Here is a 15,337-nt window from a genome sequence, read left to right on the forward strand (position 1 = left end):
TGCACAGCCCCTGGGGATCCACAGGGAATGCAGAGATCCATGGGGATGCAGAGATCCACCCACACCCTGTGGTGATCCACAGGGATGCAGAGATCCACCCAAAGCCCATGGGGATCCCTGGGGGATGCAGAGACCCACCCTCAGCCACCTCCCAGGGGAGGTGCTGACACTGCAGTGGGTGGATGCCTGGAGGAAGCTGTGATCCAGAGGCAGACCCAGTGGAGAGAGGGGGCTCTGTTTCCAGGCTGGAGCAGCCTGGCCTTGGAGGACTGCACCCCGTGGGAAGAGAGACCCAGGCTGCAGCAGTTTTGGGAGGACTGTGAGCCTGTGGGGGGAATTCACATTGCAGCAATTCTGGGAGGTCTGCTGCTTGTGAGAGTGAAGCCACACTGGAAAGTTCACAGAGAACCCAGGGTCTCACAGGGGAAGGATTCCTCTCCCAGAGCAGCAAAGAAAATCTCAGTGATGAACTGACCAAACCCCACACCCTGTGCTGTCAGTAGGAAGGGGCTGGGGGTAAAAGGCTTATTTAGAGGCTTATTAGAGGCTTATTTTACTTCTCATTATTCTCCTCTGATTCTGATAGTAATAAATTCACTTTGCAACTTTAAGCTGAGTCTGTTTTGCCCTTGAAGGGTTTTCTCCAGTCCTTATCTCATCTCATGAACACTTTGGTAATTTTTTTCTCTCCTCTGCCCAGCTGTGGAAGGGGAGGGTGAGTGAGTGAGTGAGTGAGTGAGTGAGTGAGTGAGTGAGTCAGTCAGTCAGTCAGTCAGTCAGTCAGTCCATCCTGTGGGTGCCTGGCATTGGGCAGTGTCAAACTATGACACTTTGGAAAGACTACTCACAAGAGCATGTAGTAACAACACAAAGAGGAACAGATTCACATGGAGAGAGGGCAGGATTAGATTAGAATGAAGTAAAAATTCCTTCCTGTGAGGGTGGGCAGGCCCTGGCAACAGGGTGCCCAGAGCAGCTGTGGCTGCCCCATCCCTGGAAGTGTCCAAGGCCAGGTTGGACAGGGCTTGGAGCAACCTGGGACAGATGAAGGTGTCCCTGCCCATGGCAGAGAGTGGGAGAAGATGAATTTAGGGTTCCTCCAAACCCAACCCAGTCTGGGATTCCATGAGCTCTATGTTCATGGGCAGCTCCAGCCACAAATAAAGAGCAGAGAAGAAAGCTTTATTGGTGGAAAGCCTAATTTGACATTACCTGTAACAATATTAATGGTTTTTTACCAGGAAATGCTACACTGGGCAGGTTTATGGTCATAACAATCTTGTTAGTGCCAGGACAGCAGAGCTGTGAGGTGCTGGAATCCCTCTGTCACTGGAGGAGCAGTAACAAGAAGAGGCAGAGGACAGTGAGACAGGGGTGGACACTGCATTTTCCCACAAGACTGGTCATGTTTGTGACTGTCATGCAGTATGTGTTGTCACTTTGTATGTCAACATTATACTTTTATCCCCTACTGCTGTTTAACTTGCTAGTCCTGAAACTGTAACAGTGAAAATCAGACCTTGTGATTAGAAAAATTAGAGACCTCCTAATTTATGCCTCATTCTCCAAAAAGCTTTCATTACTCCAAAAAGGCCTGGAGGTATGAAAGGGAATCCTCCAGTCCCTGTGTATTTCTGGGTGAACCACTGTGGCTGTACACATAACACCACAGAGAAACGGCAGCCTGGAAATCTCACTATGGAATAAATTTCTCTGAATGTAAAGCAAGATGTCTTCAGCCTTAACTTCATGCAGCAGCCCTGGAGGAGCTCCTACCTCATGACTTCAGAATATCCCTTGGCTGCAGCAACGTGCAGAGCTGTGGCCCCTGTGCGGGGCTGCTTCACATCCTCGATCCTGCCGCTGTTCAGCCACTGCCGGGCATCCTGCAGCATCTGCTGCTCCTCCTCCTTCCTGCACAGCTCCAGGTCCACACCTAGGGGGTGAAGCACAGAACAAAAACCAACAAGAGATGAAAGCTCTGAAGTACTTGTTACACTTAACCTATGCTTCATTTGCTATAAAATATTGGTAAACTATTTCTGATCTTCCACAAAACAATCAGCAAAAGCCTCTTCTGTGTCATTGACAGAGACTTCAAAAACTGCCTGAGTTAAAAATTGTGAAAGCTGGGCCAGTGGTTGCAACCCAGTCCAGTTAACTAAAAGCTCAGGTGTGCATTAAGGGTAGAAGGATTCAGTTCTACATGGGCTGTGTCCCAGACTGAAATAACAAAGTCATGAACAACAGCTTAACTGACTCCATTGACCTGGTATCATCTACAGGGAAGGTCTGAGGACCCTCAGGTGGTTCCTGCAAGAGCACAGTGATGCCAGCTCTGTGCTCACTCCATATTCAGGACACTGCATGTGACACACACAGGAATCTGCACTGCTCCAGAGGCATTCCTGACAGGCATGCTGAGAGAAGGGCTGAGTTATTCCACTGAGCAGCATACCCCCAGATTCTGACAAAACACAATTTGAAATAATTTTGGCATTAGAAGGCCAGAAGAAGTCTATGCTGATGGCCTAAGTGACTGCTTAGGGGCAGGTGGAGGTGTGGGGAGGCAGGAGGATGATGTGGAGAGGGAGATCTCTGGCTGACACACTCATTAAACCAATGAGAGGAAAAACTCCACTTATTTTCCTAAGTGGAGTTTCCACAACAATGAGATCATAGAAGGACAATATATCAATCACAAGTATTGATACCAATTCAAACAAGATTAATCAGAGTTGAACTCTCCACTCAGGAAAACATACAAATTAGAAGAAGACAAATCTCAAAAATCAAGAAGGGTCCTGAAGTGCAAGTGCTCCTATGGATTAATACTTTCAGTATAAGAATGACATAATTGCTAATTAAATTATGGGGCATTAGGTTTAAAACAGAACCAAGGAAAACATTTAACTCAGAGTGAGGCCGTGTGAGACCCACTGTTGCAGGATTTTGCAAAGATCAGAAATAAACTGGCTTCAGATCAAGGGCTAGATAAGTTTGTAGCTGTTACACACAAAATTGTGTTACACACAATTTCTGAACATGCTGGAGTTCCCAAGGAGGGCTACACGAGCTCAGGAAACAGAAAGCCATGGGGCACTCACAAATACACAGAAAGCCAGTTTGGCTCAGGAATTTCTGGAGGCACAGTGGGTGGAGGCTGGGAGGGCAATTGTACACACTTGAGCTGTTGTTACAGCCTGCAGCAGGCATCTGCTCACAGCCCCTGCTGAGGACAGGCTGCAGAGCTGGACAGATGCTTATTTAAAGTTCAACCCCATTTCCTCCAGCAATATGATCTTTTAAACTGTGAGATGGGAATCTTCATCTGGAGACAGATGGTTGTTTCAGGGTATCTTAGCAGGATGCCACTAATGTGGTGAGGCAATGCAAGCAGAATCCCAAAAAGTGTCTGGCAAAAGACCTGCAGGTAAGGCAGAACCACTGCCTCAATGTCCTGTAAGGTTTCAACCACATTACTGTCATTTAAGGAACCTGAAGGTGCACAAGTCCACAGAACCTGGTGAGATGCACCCAAGGGAGCTGGTAGAGGAAGTATCTAAATCACTTTTGTATTTGAGAAGTTGTGGCAGCCTAGTGAACTTCTCATGGGCTGGAAAATGGAAAACATAACCCCCATTTTTAAACAGGGACAAGAGGAAGACCTGGGGCACTACAGGCCAATTGGCCTCTCCTCTGTGCACAGCAAGATCATGGAGCAGATTCTCCTGGAAACTGTTAAGGCCCATGGAAAATAAGGAGGTGACAGCCAGCCTGGCTTCTCTGAGGGCAAGCTGTGCCTTTGGTGGCCCAGGAACATTAACACGGGTGAAAAGCACCGAGGGACTGATTCCTTCCTAACTATACCTTAATAAACAAAGTTACCACCATGTGTCAAAATATATCTGATAGAGGGACTGGATTCAATCCAGCATGTAAACAACCACCCCAAATCTGCAGGAATAAAATAACCCAGAGCAGAGTCTGTGGGGCTCTGTAGCCCCAACACACACTCCAAGGAGAGTAACTTCAAAGCCAGATGAATCAGCTCAGACATGAATGCAGCTGAGCTTTGCCTATGTCCAAGGATAGAAGCTCCAGGAATTCCTTGGGTTCCTTTTCCAGCATTGTTGATGAAATTCATAGACATGATTTAAACTTCTCAGACACACATGCAGACGTTCAACCACTCCCAAATGAATTCCATGAGTATGAAGAAAATTTTAGCCTGATAAAGCAATTCTTTATTTTAATATCAGTCCCAAACTATTCTTCAGCCAGGGATGTTTGTGCAGGGACAGCCTGGAGAGCAGCCCCTCAGCCAGGCACACTTGCTGAGAAAGGGGATATGGCAGAAGAAAACTAGGGAAAGATCAGGATAAAGCATGTCACTCCAGGCCTGGAATATTCATTTCCTGGTCCCTGCCTTTGGCAGTCCCATAAATCTTGTGGAGGAATTTTGGATAGCTGACCAAGAATTGGAAGGGTGCTGGACCCAGCTAATCTGGGTCCCTGCACCTGCAAGGACACTGCAGCCTTGAGCATAGCTGGATTACAATAACAAAGTGCTGTAGCTGAGACAAAGATGTGAGAAAAAGTAGATGCAAGATATAAAGAATGAAGGAGTAAGAGAGGAGCTGATAATTACAGTATAACCAATAGACTGCTTAGCTTACAGAATATGTATGAGCTTATTACTTGTTGTGCATAAATGTCTGATGCTCTCTTCAATAAAGGAAGCTTGCTGATCTCATATTAAGTGTCCCAAGTCTTCCCTCACCATGACAAATTTCACCTCAGTTTTATCAAGCCTTTGTGAAACAAGACCTTTCATTGATATCAGAGGTCAGAATTAAATCTCACTTTAAAAGTAACTAGATCTGATGAATCAGAATTCAGGACTGTGGTGCTTTGAAGAACCCCAAGGACAGAGACCACAAACCTCCTGTATCTGCTCCACTGTCCTGACAGCAAAGCAAAATTTGCCTGCTGCTTCCTGGGCCAGATCTCAGATCTCTTCACCAACGGACAGCGAGGCAGCAGAATTCTCATACAGAAACTCTCAGGGGTGCCAGCTCTCACTCATTCAAGCCCCTCCTTTACCTTGTTTCTTGACTTGCTCCAGGAGCAGGTCCTTCATGGCCGCCTCCTCCGCGATGTCGGACGGGACCTCGCCCTCGCTGTTCACAGCAGCCACGTTGGCCCCGTGGCTGATCAGGTACCTGCAGCAAGGACAGCTTGATTATCTTTTGATTTTCTTTTAAGAAAAGGAAATTTTACTAATTTTTAAAAAAGTCTCATGAAGTATCACCAATTTTTAAATTTTTCCTTTCATAACTTTACAACAACAGACATCTTCTTTGGCTTGCACATCTTTTAATCAGTAGAATTCTGAGAAGTAAAAGAAGTATCTGTTTAAGCACACAAATATAGGAGGGTGAGGTTGCCTGGTTTTATAATTTGTTTTCAATTCATTTAAGAAATAGTTATCTTAATTCAAATTTTGGAAACTTTCTAGTAGCTGTGGTGGACTAAATATATAAGCATTGTATGACTGGTAAGGAATAAAGGGTTGGTGCTCAGCCTGGAGAGAAGGAGGTTCAAGGGGGCCCTTCTGGCTCTGCACAACTCCTGACAGGAGGGTGCAGCCAGGTAGGAGTTGGTCTCTCCAACAGGGAACGGGAACAGGACAAGAGGAAATGACCTCAAGCTGCACCAGGGCAGGTTCAGGTTGGAGATTAGGGGAAGTTTCTTTTCAGAAATAGTGGTCAGGCCCTGGCACAGCTGCCCAGGGCAGTTGTGGAATCACTATCCCTGGAAGTGTTCAAAAAAGGAGTGGATGTGGCACTTGGGGTTTAGTGGTGAATGTACTGGTGGTGCTGGATTGACAGCTGAACTTGAAAGTCCCCACTTGACCACAGCAGTGCTCACACCAGTCTGTCTGTGGAAGGAAATGCACTCACAGAATCCCAGCCTGCTTTGTGTCACAAGGGACCTTAAAGCCCATCCAGTCCCACCCCTGCCATGGCAGGGACACCTTCACTATCCCAGGTTGCTCCAAGCCCCATCCAACCTGGCCATGGGCACTGCCAGGGATCCAGGGGCAGCCACAGCTGCTCTGGGCACCTGTGCCAGGGCCTGCCCACCCTCACAGGGAGCAGCTCCTTCACTACACACCCCTGTAGCAGCTGTCCCATTTTCCCTTCTGCTTGGCACTTTAGCTAAAGTACCTAATGAATCATAAGAGAGTCCAATGGCAACAGAAAAAGGCAACCAGTTGAAGGCTTCACCTTAATCCTCAGAAGTTCAGAATTCAACACCAGGAGAAAAGCACTTATTTTTTCATACTTGCACATACATCAATGGTATTTTAGCATTGCTTTCCAAAGCATTGAACAAGGCTTAGAGTATTCATCACCTGAGTACCTGCTCTGAATGGAAAGGCACAGGGAAGTGTTATCAATACCCAGCACAGCCCCAGACTCACTCACTCTGCTATGTTCAGGTAGCCACACGATGCCACTGCGTGAAGAGGGGTCCAGCCCTCGTTGTCTTGCTGGTTCACATTGGCTCCATTTTCCACCAGGAACTTCACCATGTCCAGGTTCTCATCAATACAGGCCTGAGGGAGGATGGGAGGGGATGTCCAGGGGGCAGAAGAATTGAAGGGAAAAGAAAGAGAGAAAAAAAATTGCGTTGGTGTTAAATCAAACATACAACCCTCACTGGCAGTAATATCTGGGTTGAACTCCCCCTGCTGTGAGCAATCACACCCTAAAGCTCAGGGTAACTTCAATCTGTCAATGAAAACCAATTAATTTCAGAATTTTCAAAAATTAACTGTAACCCAGAGTTCCCAGATGGACAACCTCTGAATTTGCTCCAACTTCCCTTTTCACCAGAGATCTCCTTCCAGTCTCCCCCACAGTTCCCTCCCCACAATGGGGACACTGACATGATGAATCTGTGGTAGTTTTAGGTACAGCATCAAATACCTCTAAGCAAGGCAAGCTGTGCATTTACTTAGATTATACTGGTCCTCAAAATGTCAGTGACTAAGGGTTGTAACAGTGAACACAATGAGGCCTCACTAGGGGCAGGGATGAGAGGGGAAAGCAGCAGCTCCAGGAGCCAGACTAAAGCAGCTCAGTTACAGAGGTAATCATTGCAAAAGCAGAGTTCTAGAGAACTTAATAACTTCTTTATTCAGCAGTACCTCTTTGTTTTCCTGAGTCTGACACAGGAAACTTTCCCTGCCTGTTCTACAGCCCCATGAGCTGCTGAAGAGAATGACAGCCCTTGATTAGCTGCTGTAGTCATTCCTGAGCCTGCATTTACAGAGAGCTCCCTGCTTTGAAGTTGCCAGAAGAAAACCCAGCTTGATTTTCAAGTCTCAGCACTTCTGTTGGGTGGAATTCCTCCTTCCTCAAATTCCTGTCTCCAGCACATTTTGTGTTACATTTACAGTTCACTGGAAGCTGCTATTCAAGGACGAGCTGGCAACTTCATACACACATCCCAATGTGTGTGCCTGTGCTGGGAGCACAGGGCATGACCAGGAGGTGCAAGGACTGCTTTTTACCACATGTCCATCCCCAGGCAGAAATACAGCTCCTCATCACTAGAGAGGGAAACAGCTTGTTCAGGATTCCTGCAAAATCCCAATCCTTTTGCACAGTTTGATGTGGCACACCTATTGCTTACAGCAGGCAGGTGACTCCCAGATGATCCATCTCAAATGAGCAGCACTGACTATCCATCCATTCCTGTCCCAGCAAGGGAAAAAATGAGGAAATCCTCTTGAACCAATATCCACACACCCCAAAAATAAACAATCCTGGTTTGACCACATGTTCTTCTGTGCTGCATTGCTCAAGTCAAAGGAGAGGCATGTCCTGGACCAGGACAGCCAGCTCTTGTTATTTTTACTGCAAAGAGAGTTGGGCTGGATGATCCTTGTGGAGGTTTTCTGACTCAGGACACTCTGGGATCCTCAGTGCAAATCCCAAACTGCCCACTCAGGACACAATCACTCCTCCATTTGCCTGGCTCACAAGCAGCCATGCACAAGCCCAGCTTTGAAACCCCCAAGGAAGCACATTGCAGATAACTAACTCCTAGTGCAGGTACTTGGCAGACATGACACAGCACAGGGAACATCCACAGCACTGGGAAGGGATGCCCCAGGAGCAGGCTCACGTCCCAGCTGAGCCTGTGCTGAAGCATCAGTGTGTTTCCTGGCCCTGCTTTAGACTGGTTTACCTGAACCTTGGCCAGAAAAGCACAAGCAGAAATCTAGAAGTCATTTACTTCAGGGGCTGCTCCTAACCCAGAACGGCTGAGCCCAGTCTGGACCGGCTCCATCCCCCCTGCTCAGTCCATCTCTGATCTCCCACCCTCAGGCCCAAAACAGTTTTGTCCTGTAAACCCTGCTCTGAGAGGCTTCTCTTAGATGATTTCAAAAAGTAAAACTGGGAACAAAAACCAAACCAAACACAAACAAAAAACCTTGGGGACTGAAGAGCATCACCATAAGGTTGGAGGAGCCCCAGGTCCAAGCATGATGGGGCAGGACATGGTTAAATCTCAGCAATGTGGGTGCAAACCAGGTTCTACCACCAGCCTCGGGAGCAAGGGTTTGGTCTTCTTTTAGTTTATCTGGTCTGACCCCCTGTTCAAAGCATGGCTAAATCTTGTTAGACCACACAACTCAGGGCCTGCTTCAGTTCAGTCTGCTGGGATGGACACTCTCTATCCCTGTGCTTCACCAGCCTCTCTGTGGCTAATTTTTCTCACAATCTAATCAGGATTTTCCTTGCAACTTGTTCCTTTTGCTTCAGCAACACAGATGCAGCCTCCAGGTCTCAGTCTGTCTGTGGTAAGGAAATGCACTCACAGAATCCCAGCCTGCTTTGTGTCACAAGGGACCTTAAAGCCCATCCAGTCCCACCCCTGCCATGGCAGGGACACCTTCACTATCCCAGGTTGCTCCAAGCCCCATCCAACCTGGCCATGGGCACTGCCGGGGATCCAGGGGCAGCCACAGCTGCTCTGGGCACCTGTGCCAGGGCCTGCCCACCCTCACAGGGAGCAGCTCCTTCACTACACACCCCTGTAGCAGCTGTCCCATTTTCCCTTCTGCTTGGCACTTTAGCTAAAGTACCTAATGAATCATAAGAGAGTCCAATGGCAACAGAAAAAGGCAACCAGTTGAAGGCTTCACCTTCATCCTCAGAAGTTCAGAATTCAATATCAAGAGAAAAGCAGGAGTGCAGGATGGGCAGAAAAGTGATGAGGGCAGGAAACACAAGTCAAATATTCCTAGTGTCCAGGAGAACTCAGCGCGCCCAATGTGCATCTGATTAATTTTAAGACACACTGTAGAAAGGATAAGTGCCTGATATGCATAATCCCACAAACCACACAAACAAATCTATGAATTCTTCTGTCTGTACCAACACACTGAAATGCAGCAGGAAGGCAAAGGATGTGATGTATAGAGAGGTGCATGGAAACACATGGATCCATAATAATCCCTCTTCAGCTCAAGGAGGAATTCTCTGAGAATTCAAGTCTGATCCTGCAAAACTCAGATCCAATCTCTGTTTTGCTAGCACTTATATTTATTGTGATTTACTTCAAGCTTTGCCCCAACACAATTAAAATAAACTGCACTTAACATCTTCCTGATGAGTTACTTACATTTTGACCTGGAACACCACCAGTGTTGACTTCATCTAAAAGCATATTGCTCTGGAAATAGCCAGGCAAGGCTCACCCACGCAGTGCTTTTCTTTTGGGCACAATCCCTTCTGGCTGCCCACAGCCCTGGAGCCTCACAGAGGAATTTTATCAGCCAAGGCAGCAAGGTGGATGGATGGATCCTGCCTACACTCACTGCTCTGCTGGCTTTGTTCAAGTGTTACCTGTAGCTCGAGCATGAATCTAAATTTAGACTGAAGAATGTCTCCAGAGCGTGAGCTTTGTACATATTTGAGAGAGAATTTTATTTACATTGTTTATCAAACACACCCACTACATCTGCACAGCCTGGGAATCAGCCAAGGGAGAAGCACAGTTCTTGCCCAAGCCACTGGATAAACTGAACTCTCCAATTAAATGCCTGTTTAAATGCATAAAGAAGCCCTGTCACTCTTTTAAACTTCTCCCTGTTACTGGCCCTGCTGTTGTGCTGTGCCCACCCTGCCTGGCTCTGATGGAATGCATGCTGGAACCAGCAGGATGATGGGATCAATCCCCACCTGTTCCTGCACAGAAATCTGCAGTGATTTGCCTCTCCTGGCTCCTGCAGAGAGCAAGGATGAGGAGTCAGGGCTCTGTGGGTGCTGACAGCACCAGGGACTCCCAAGGGAGCCAGGACCATTTAACACCTGCTGTCTGCACTCACCACCAAGAGAAAGCCAAGTGCAAAGGCCTCCACCTTTATCCTTAATGCAGCAGGAGAATATTCTTTCATTTGTAAGAGAAATAACCCTCCTCCCCTCTTCTGTAGTTCATGAAAAGCTCTGCTCAATGTATGTGATCAAGGAAAAGCTGCTGTTGCACGTATGTAATCCAGCCTGGCAAATATTGATTTTAGTACGAGTTGATGACACACAGGAATGGAACTGAGACAGAGTAACATGAACAGTTTTTTAACTGACAGGTATGGCCATGCCTACCTCAAACACCAAAATACAAGATTTTTTTGCATTGTTGTATCATTACATGCAACTAATTACCTTGGGCGATATTTGAAAAAGTGAGGTGGAAAAGGAGTTTCCAAAACCGGCATTAGACAAAAATGTACTGAGTAACTCCTGCTCAGCTCTGAAAATCTCATCATGGTGTCGTGCAAGAAACTATCAGGCAACTGATTATTTACACAATTTTTTAGTCAAACACCCTAAAAGAACACACTTCTCAGATCTTGATATGATAATGACATGTTTAACACAACTCAGAGCAAGAATTACGAGGTCAATAACTTGGATAATGAGTAAAATTGGTAACTTCTAATGATCTTCTGAACTTTAAGAACTTTAGAAAGCCTCTAAAAATGTTACAACAGATTAAATGGCAACTTTTAGGGGTTGCAATGTATTTCTGTGAGTACTTTTAAGGTATCAACTGATTAACACTGATGTTATCAGAGAATTCATACTTGCACATACATCAATGGTATTTATAGTTTCATACATGTCACCATTTAACCAAGAAGAACAAAATTCTCACTGTTTAGAAGAACTTAGGGCACACATTTGTCCACCTAAAATTTTTGAGAGGCCTGACAGCTGATACCCCTCTGGCACATCTCTGCTGTGTGTTTTCTTGTGCCAATCTACTGAAATTAAGCCCTGTGAGCCAGGCTGCCGGAAAAATGGCCTTTCTGGGGTTCAGGGGTACAGCTCACCTTCAGGCTGACCAGCTGGGTTACCTGAGGTTACTGGAGGAAGGAGAAGAGGACAAAGAGGAAGTAAAGGGGTAGATATGTTGTCCTTTAAGTACTACTAATCCTGCAACAGATTTAGGAGAGTGGATAAGTTTAGTAACCCGAGAGGATCTATTGCTATGCAGAGTTCTCCTTTCTTATTTGATCCCTCATTCCTCAGGAACATGGTAAGGACCACGACCTCAGGGAGCAGAGTCACAGAGCAGACACCTGCCCTCAGCCCCCAAAGGGAGGGGAGACAGTCAAAAAGAGTTGGTTCAGAAGTAATGTTGCCTTCCTGGTGCGTAGTTTCTTCATGTGAGGAAACACTCTCTCTCTTAAACTGCCCTTGGAATCAGGCATGAAGAAAAATAGAGGGATAGGCTTAATTCTTTCCATTTCAGGCCTTGCTAACCCTCAGCTGCTTGGTTCACACGTAGGAGAGGCTAAAAGCAAGGTTAGCTACAAAGCATAGCAATTTTGTCTTGAAATTTTTAATTCCTTCTTTATCCTCTGCCTCTGTACAAGCTCTAACACAACCTTCAAGGTGATGTGACAGGGTGGGAGTAGAGGGTGAGTATCTCTCCCTTTCATGGTGGATCTTCAGCAGGCTAATCTCTTGCCACCCCTGTATTTTTCTTGGCAGTTGATAAGCTTCAAGGGCTTCTGGAATGGTACTAATGTATTACAGTTTTAGCAGTCCTTGATGCAAACCACATCCAGTGCCCAGAATTACCCACTCAACACGCAAAGAAAGTTGGCTCATAGGATTTAAATCCCAGGCATCGCTGGGCAAGCCTCCATCCCCAGCTCATGGTGTTCCTCCAGCTCCTGGCAGGAGACCAGCATTTAGCAGTTTTTCCATAGGGAGGAAGTGCTCAGTTTCTAAAATTTGCAGATATGGCATATTAGCTTACCCCCTCTGCAGTGAACAGGTGGAGCCCTTTCCAGGCAGGGACGCTCGCTGCAGACTGCAGTTTGCCAGGAGCTCTTGCCAAGGCATTCTTCTTCCCAGCATGAAGTTTACATTACAGTAAGGAAACGGGGACACCAGGAAATGGGACAGAACAACTTGGCTTGTCTGGCAAGGCTTGTCCAGCAACCAGACAAAATCTGATCTTATCTTGAATGAAACCTCATTATTACAATGGTGTTGTGTTTGCTCTTTCCTCTGAGCACCCAGAACGCACAGGCACCGCTGAGCCTGATGAGGATCTGCTCCAGCTGCCTGCCAAGGGCTTTGCATATCTCCTGAGCATCCCCTGGTCCTGAGATTGGAGGATCAGTGAGGAAAAGGAGACAGATGGGATGAGACTGAGGGTTCAGAGACTGGGAATCGAGCTCCAAGAAGGTGTGAACAGTGTGACACTGCTCACCTTCTAGGGGTGCAGCACATTTAGCAAAGTCCCTAGGACTGGTGTTACATTTCACTACATATTACATACACACAGGATAGCAGCGAGGAGAGCATCTAAACCACCTCACAAATTCCTAAGAAATTGCTTGGGATCAGCTGAGAGGGGAAAAAACCCCACCCTTTTCACCTCCACAAGGAGAAAAGTGGTTACAAACACAAGCCCAGGAGAACACAGATGTCAGGCAGTAACTGCACATCTGCAGTGCTGTGACAGGCACCCATGTGGACGTGGTTGTTTTCTCCACAACTTGCCCAATTGTTAGTGATTTAACGTAAATACAAGAATAACATTCAGCACATCTGTTTGCAGGAAGAACAATTTTGGCCAGGATGTCAGTGAGAGCCACTCAGCAGCTGGGCCACGTCCTGCCCTGTGCCTGCACAAGGTGCTGGCCCTGCCAACAGCAACACCTGTAACAAGGGGGAAGCTGGCTGGGAGCACAAGCTCTGCTCCCTGCAGCCCCTCTGAGCCAACAGTCACTTTACAAATAATATGTCACATCTGCCAGTGTCATATGATCATAGGATAAAGCAGCATGTAGACACTTGGCATCAGCCAGCCAGGAAGCCTGTAATAACTGCTGTGGGCTAACTTTGGCTGAATTTAATTCCCTGGTGCTCCCAATGTGGTTGGTTGGGATTTGAGAGAGAGAAGCCATGCATCTGCTCCAGGCACAAGGAAAATGCAGGAGGGGGAAAGCAGAAAGGGCTGCATGCTTGGCTGCTGTGTTATGTGTTTCTGCTATGAATACCCAGTCTTGTGACAGAACCCAATCTCGGTGACTTCTCTGTGCACAGTGAAAATCTCGTAATCCTACCGTGTCAGATCCTGGGGTAGCAATCCCCATGGTTCCCACATGGAAATCACACTTGGCAGCTCCCCTTGTCACACATAAATGTGATACATAAACTGCCTGCTCAGGCACAGGCTGCCTTTGGAAATGGAGTATGAGCTGCCAGGCCAGGAGAGGCCATGCTTCAGCTCTTCTTGATTACTGCAGGAAATACCAACCTCCAGAGCCTCCCAGCACTATGGCACCCCTTGCCTTGTGCAAAATGCTGCTGCTAAATCAGATTGCTCATGAAACCCCCATTATTAATTGTTCTACCAGACTCTCCTCCAATCTAGAAATCAAGTGTTGGACCATGTTTACACACCCAGCCCTACCCTGACATGGTTTGCTTCCCTCTGTTCCACCACCGTTCCAAATTTCTGCAACTCTTGAGTCCTTTGAGATTCTCCCACACAACCACACATCCATCACTCCTGCACTGATGTTCAGGACCTTTCTCCACACATCCATGTGCCCAGAAGGCCACTCCATCCTTCCATCAGGTGAAAGCACTTACAATTCAGATGGAGACCCTCAGAGCAGGGAGCAGCTGCTACTGCTTGAAGAGCACCCAGCTCTGAACAGAGCCCAGTGCCAGTCAGGCACAGAGCAGGCACAGACACAGCAGGGAACCAGCTGGGGAGCCCCTCTGGAGACTCCTGGCTAGTGCCTCCAGGCTCAGCAGGGAATTCTCCTCGCCCTTCTGGGCTGTGTGGATTATCACATATATGCATATGTACATGTGCATGTATGTTCATACAGACATACAAAGACACATTTATTCCTTGAAAATTCAGGGAACTTTATAATTGTGGGGAAGGACTAGAAGACATAGATTTGTGCAGCCATTCTGATCCAGACCTGACTCACCTCCACAGCTTTGATGCTTTATGTGCCCAAGCCTCTGGCTTTTGCCTCCTAAATGATGTCCTCATGCTGAAAACAGAGGCTGCACCACCCAGGAACTACAAAAAACTCTGCATCAGATATGGGCGAAAAAAGTCGGTTTTGTTTAAACAAACCAAGGGGAGACAGCACACTCAAATTATTAAAAGGTTTGCTCTGTGCTAAGTGAAGTGTGAGACTGAATAGAGGCCATCAAAAGCAGCAGTCTACAAGCAGGATGGTTTCTGAATTCATGTAAGTGCAGTCTGAATTGAGCCCAAGATCACCATAAGAGCCCCAGCAGGTTTAAGCCCGGCCTGCCAGGGTTCCTCCTTCCCAGCCATGTGCTCCCACACCGTGCCTTGCACAGGATCAGTCTCATCCACATTTTCAAAATGTGCCCAGAGGGCACTGCCTGCCTAGCTGGGTGGGATGTGCCTGTCCTTTCCCACTGCCTGCAGGGCAGCACAGACCCAGTGACACCAGGGGAGCTGAGCCGCCCCCCTCCGGGACTGACCAGCAGCCACAGGCCACGCTCCTCGAGCCAAGATCCACCAGCTCACCCCTTAGCCTGAGCTTTGAGAGGGTTTTCTTTACAACAACATTTTCTACATTTTCTTTACAACAACATTTTCTACATTTTCTTTACAACATTTTCTTCTACTGGTGTAACGAGACCACTTTGAAGTTCTGGAAATGGTTAAAGGGTTCCTGCAAACCAGAGGCCAACGCTGACACCAGCAGCACCATTAACTGTAACACACTGGG

At 47.1% G+C, this 15,337-nt stretch overlaps 1 protein-coding gene across 3 annotated transcripts in view; it reads right to left on the reverse strand.

The window, feature by feature from the left end:
- The window catches only part of PPP1R12B (protein phosphatase 1 regulatory subunit 12B), a 137,547-nt gene that overhangs the window by 95,316 nt on the left and 26,894 nt on the right, over nucleotides 1–15,337 (reverse strand). For all 3 annotated transcript variants that reach the window (XM_064733337.1, XM_064733339.1, XM_064733340.1), the window contains exons 2-4: nucleotides 6,495–6,625; nucleotides 5,107–5,225; nucleotides 1,777–1,936 (exon numbers count right to left, since the gene is read on the reverse strand). In XM_064733337.1, coding sequence (XP_064589407.1) covers nucleotides 1,777–1,936; nucleotides 5,107–5,225; nucleotides 6,495–6,625 — 410 coding nt within the window. The remainder of the gene's footprint in view (nucleotides 1–1,776; nucleotides 1,937–5,106; nucleotides 5,226–6,494; nucleotides 6,626–15,337) is intronic.

This window comes from Zonotrichia leucophrys, chromosome 26 (assembly GCF_028769735.1).
Source record: "Zonotrichia leucophrys gambelii isolate GWCS_2022_RI chromosome 26, RI_Zleu_2.0, whole genome shotgun sequence".
Classification (NCBI taxonomy): Eukaryota; Metazoa; Chordata; class Aves; order Passeriformes; family Passerellidae; genus Zonotrichia; species Zonotrichia leucophrys.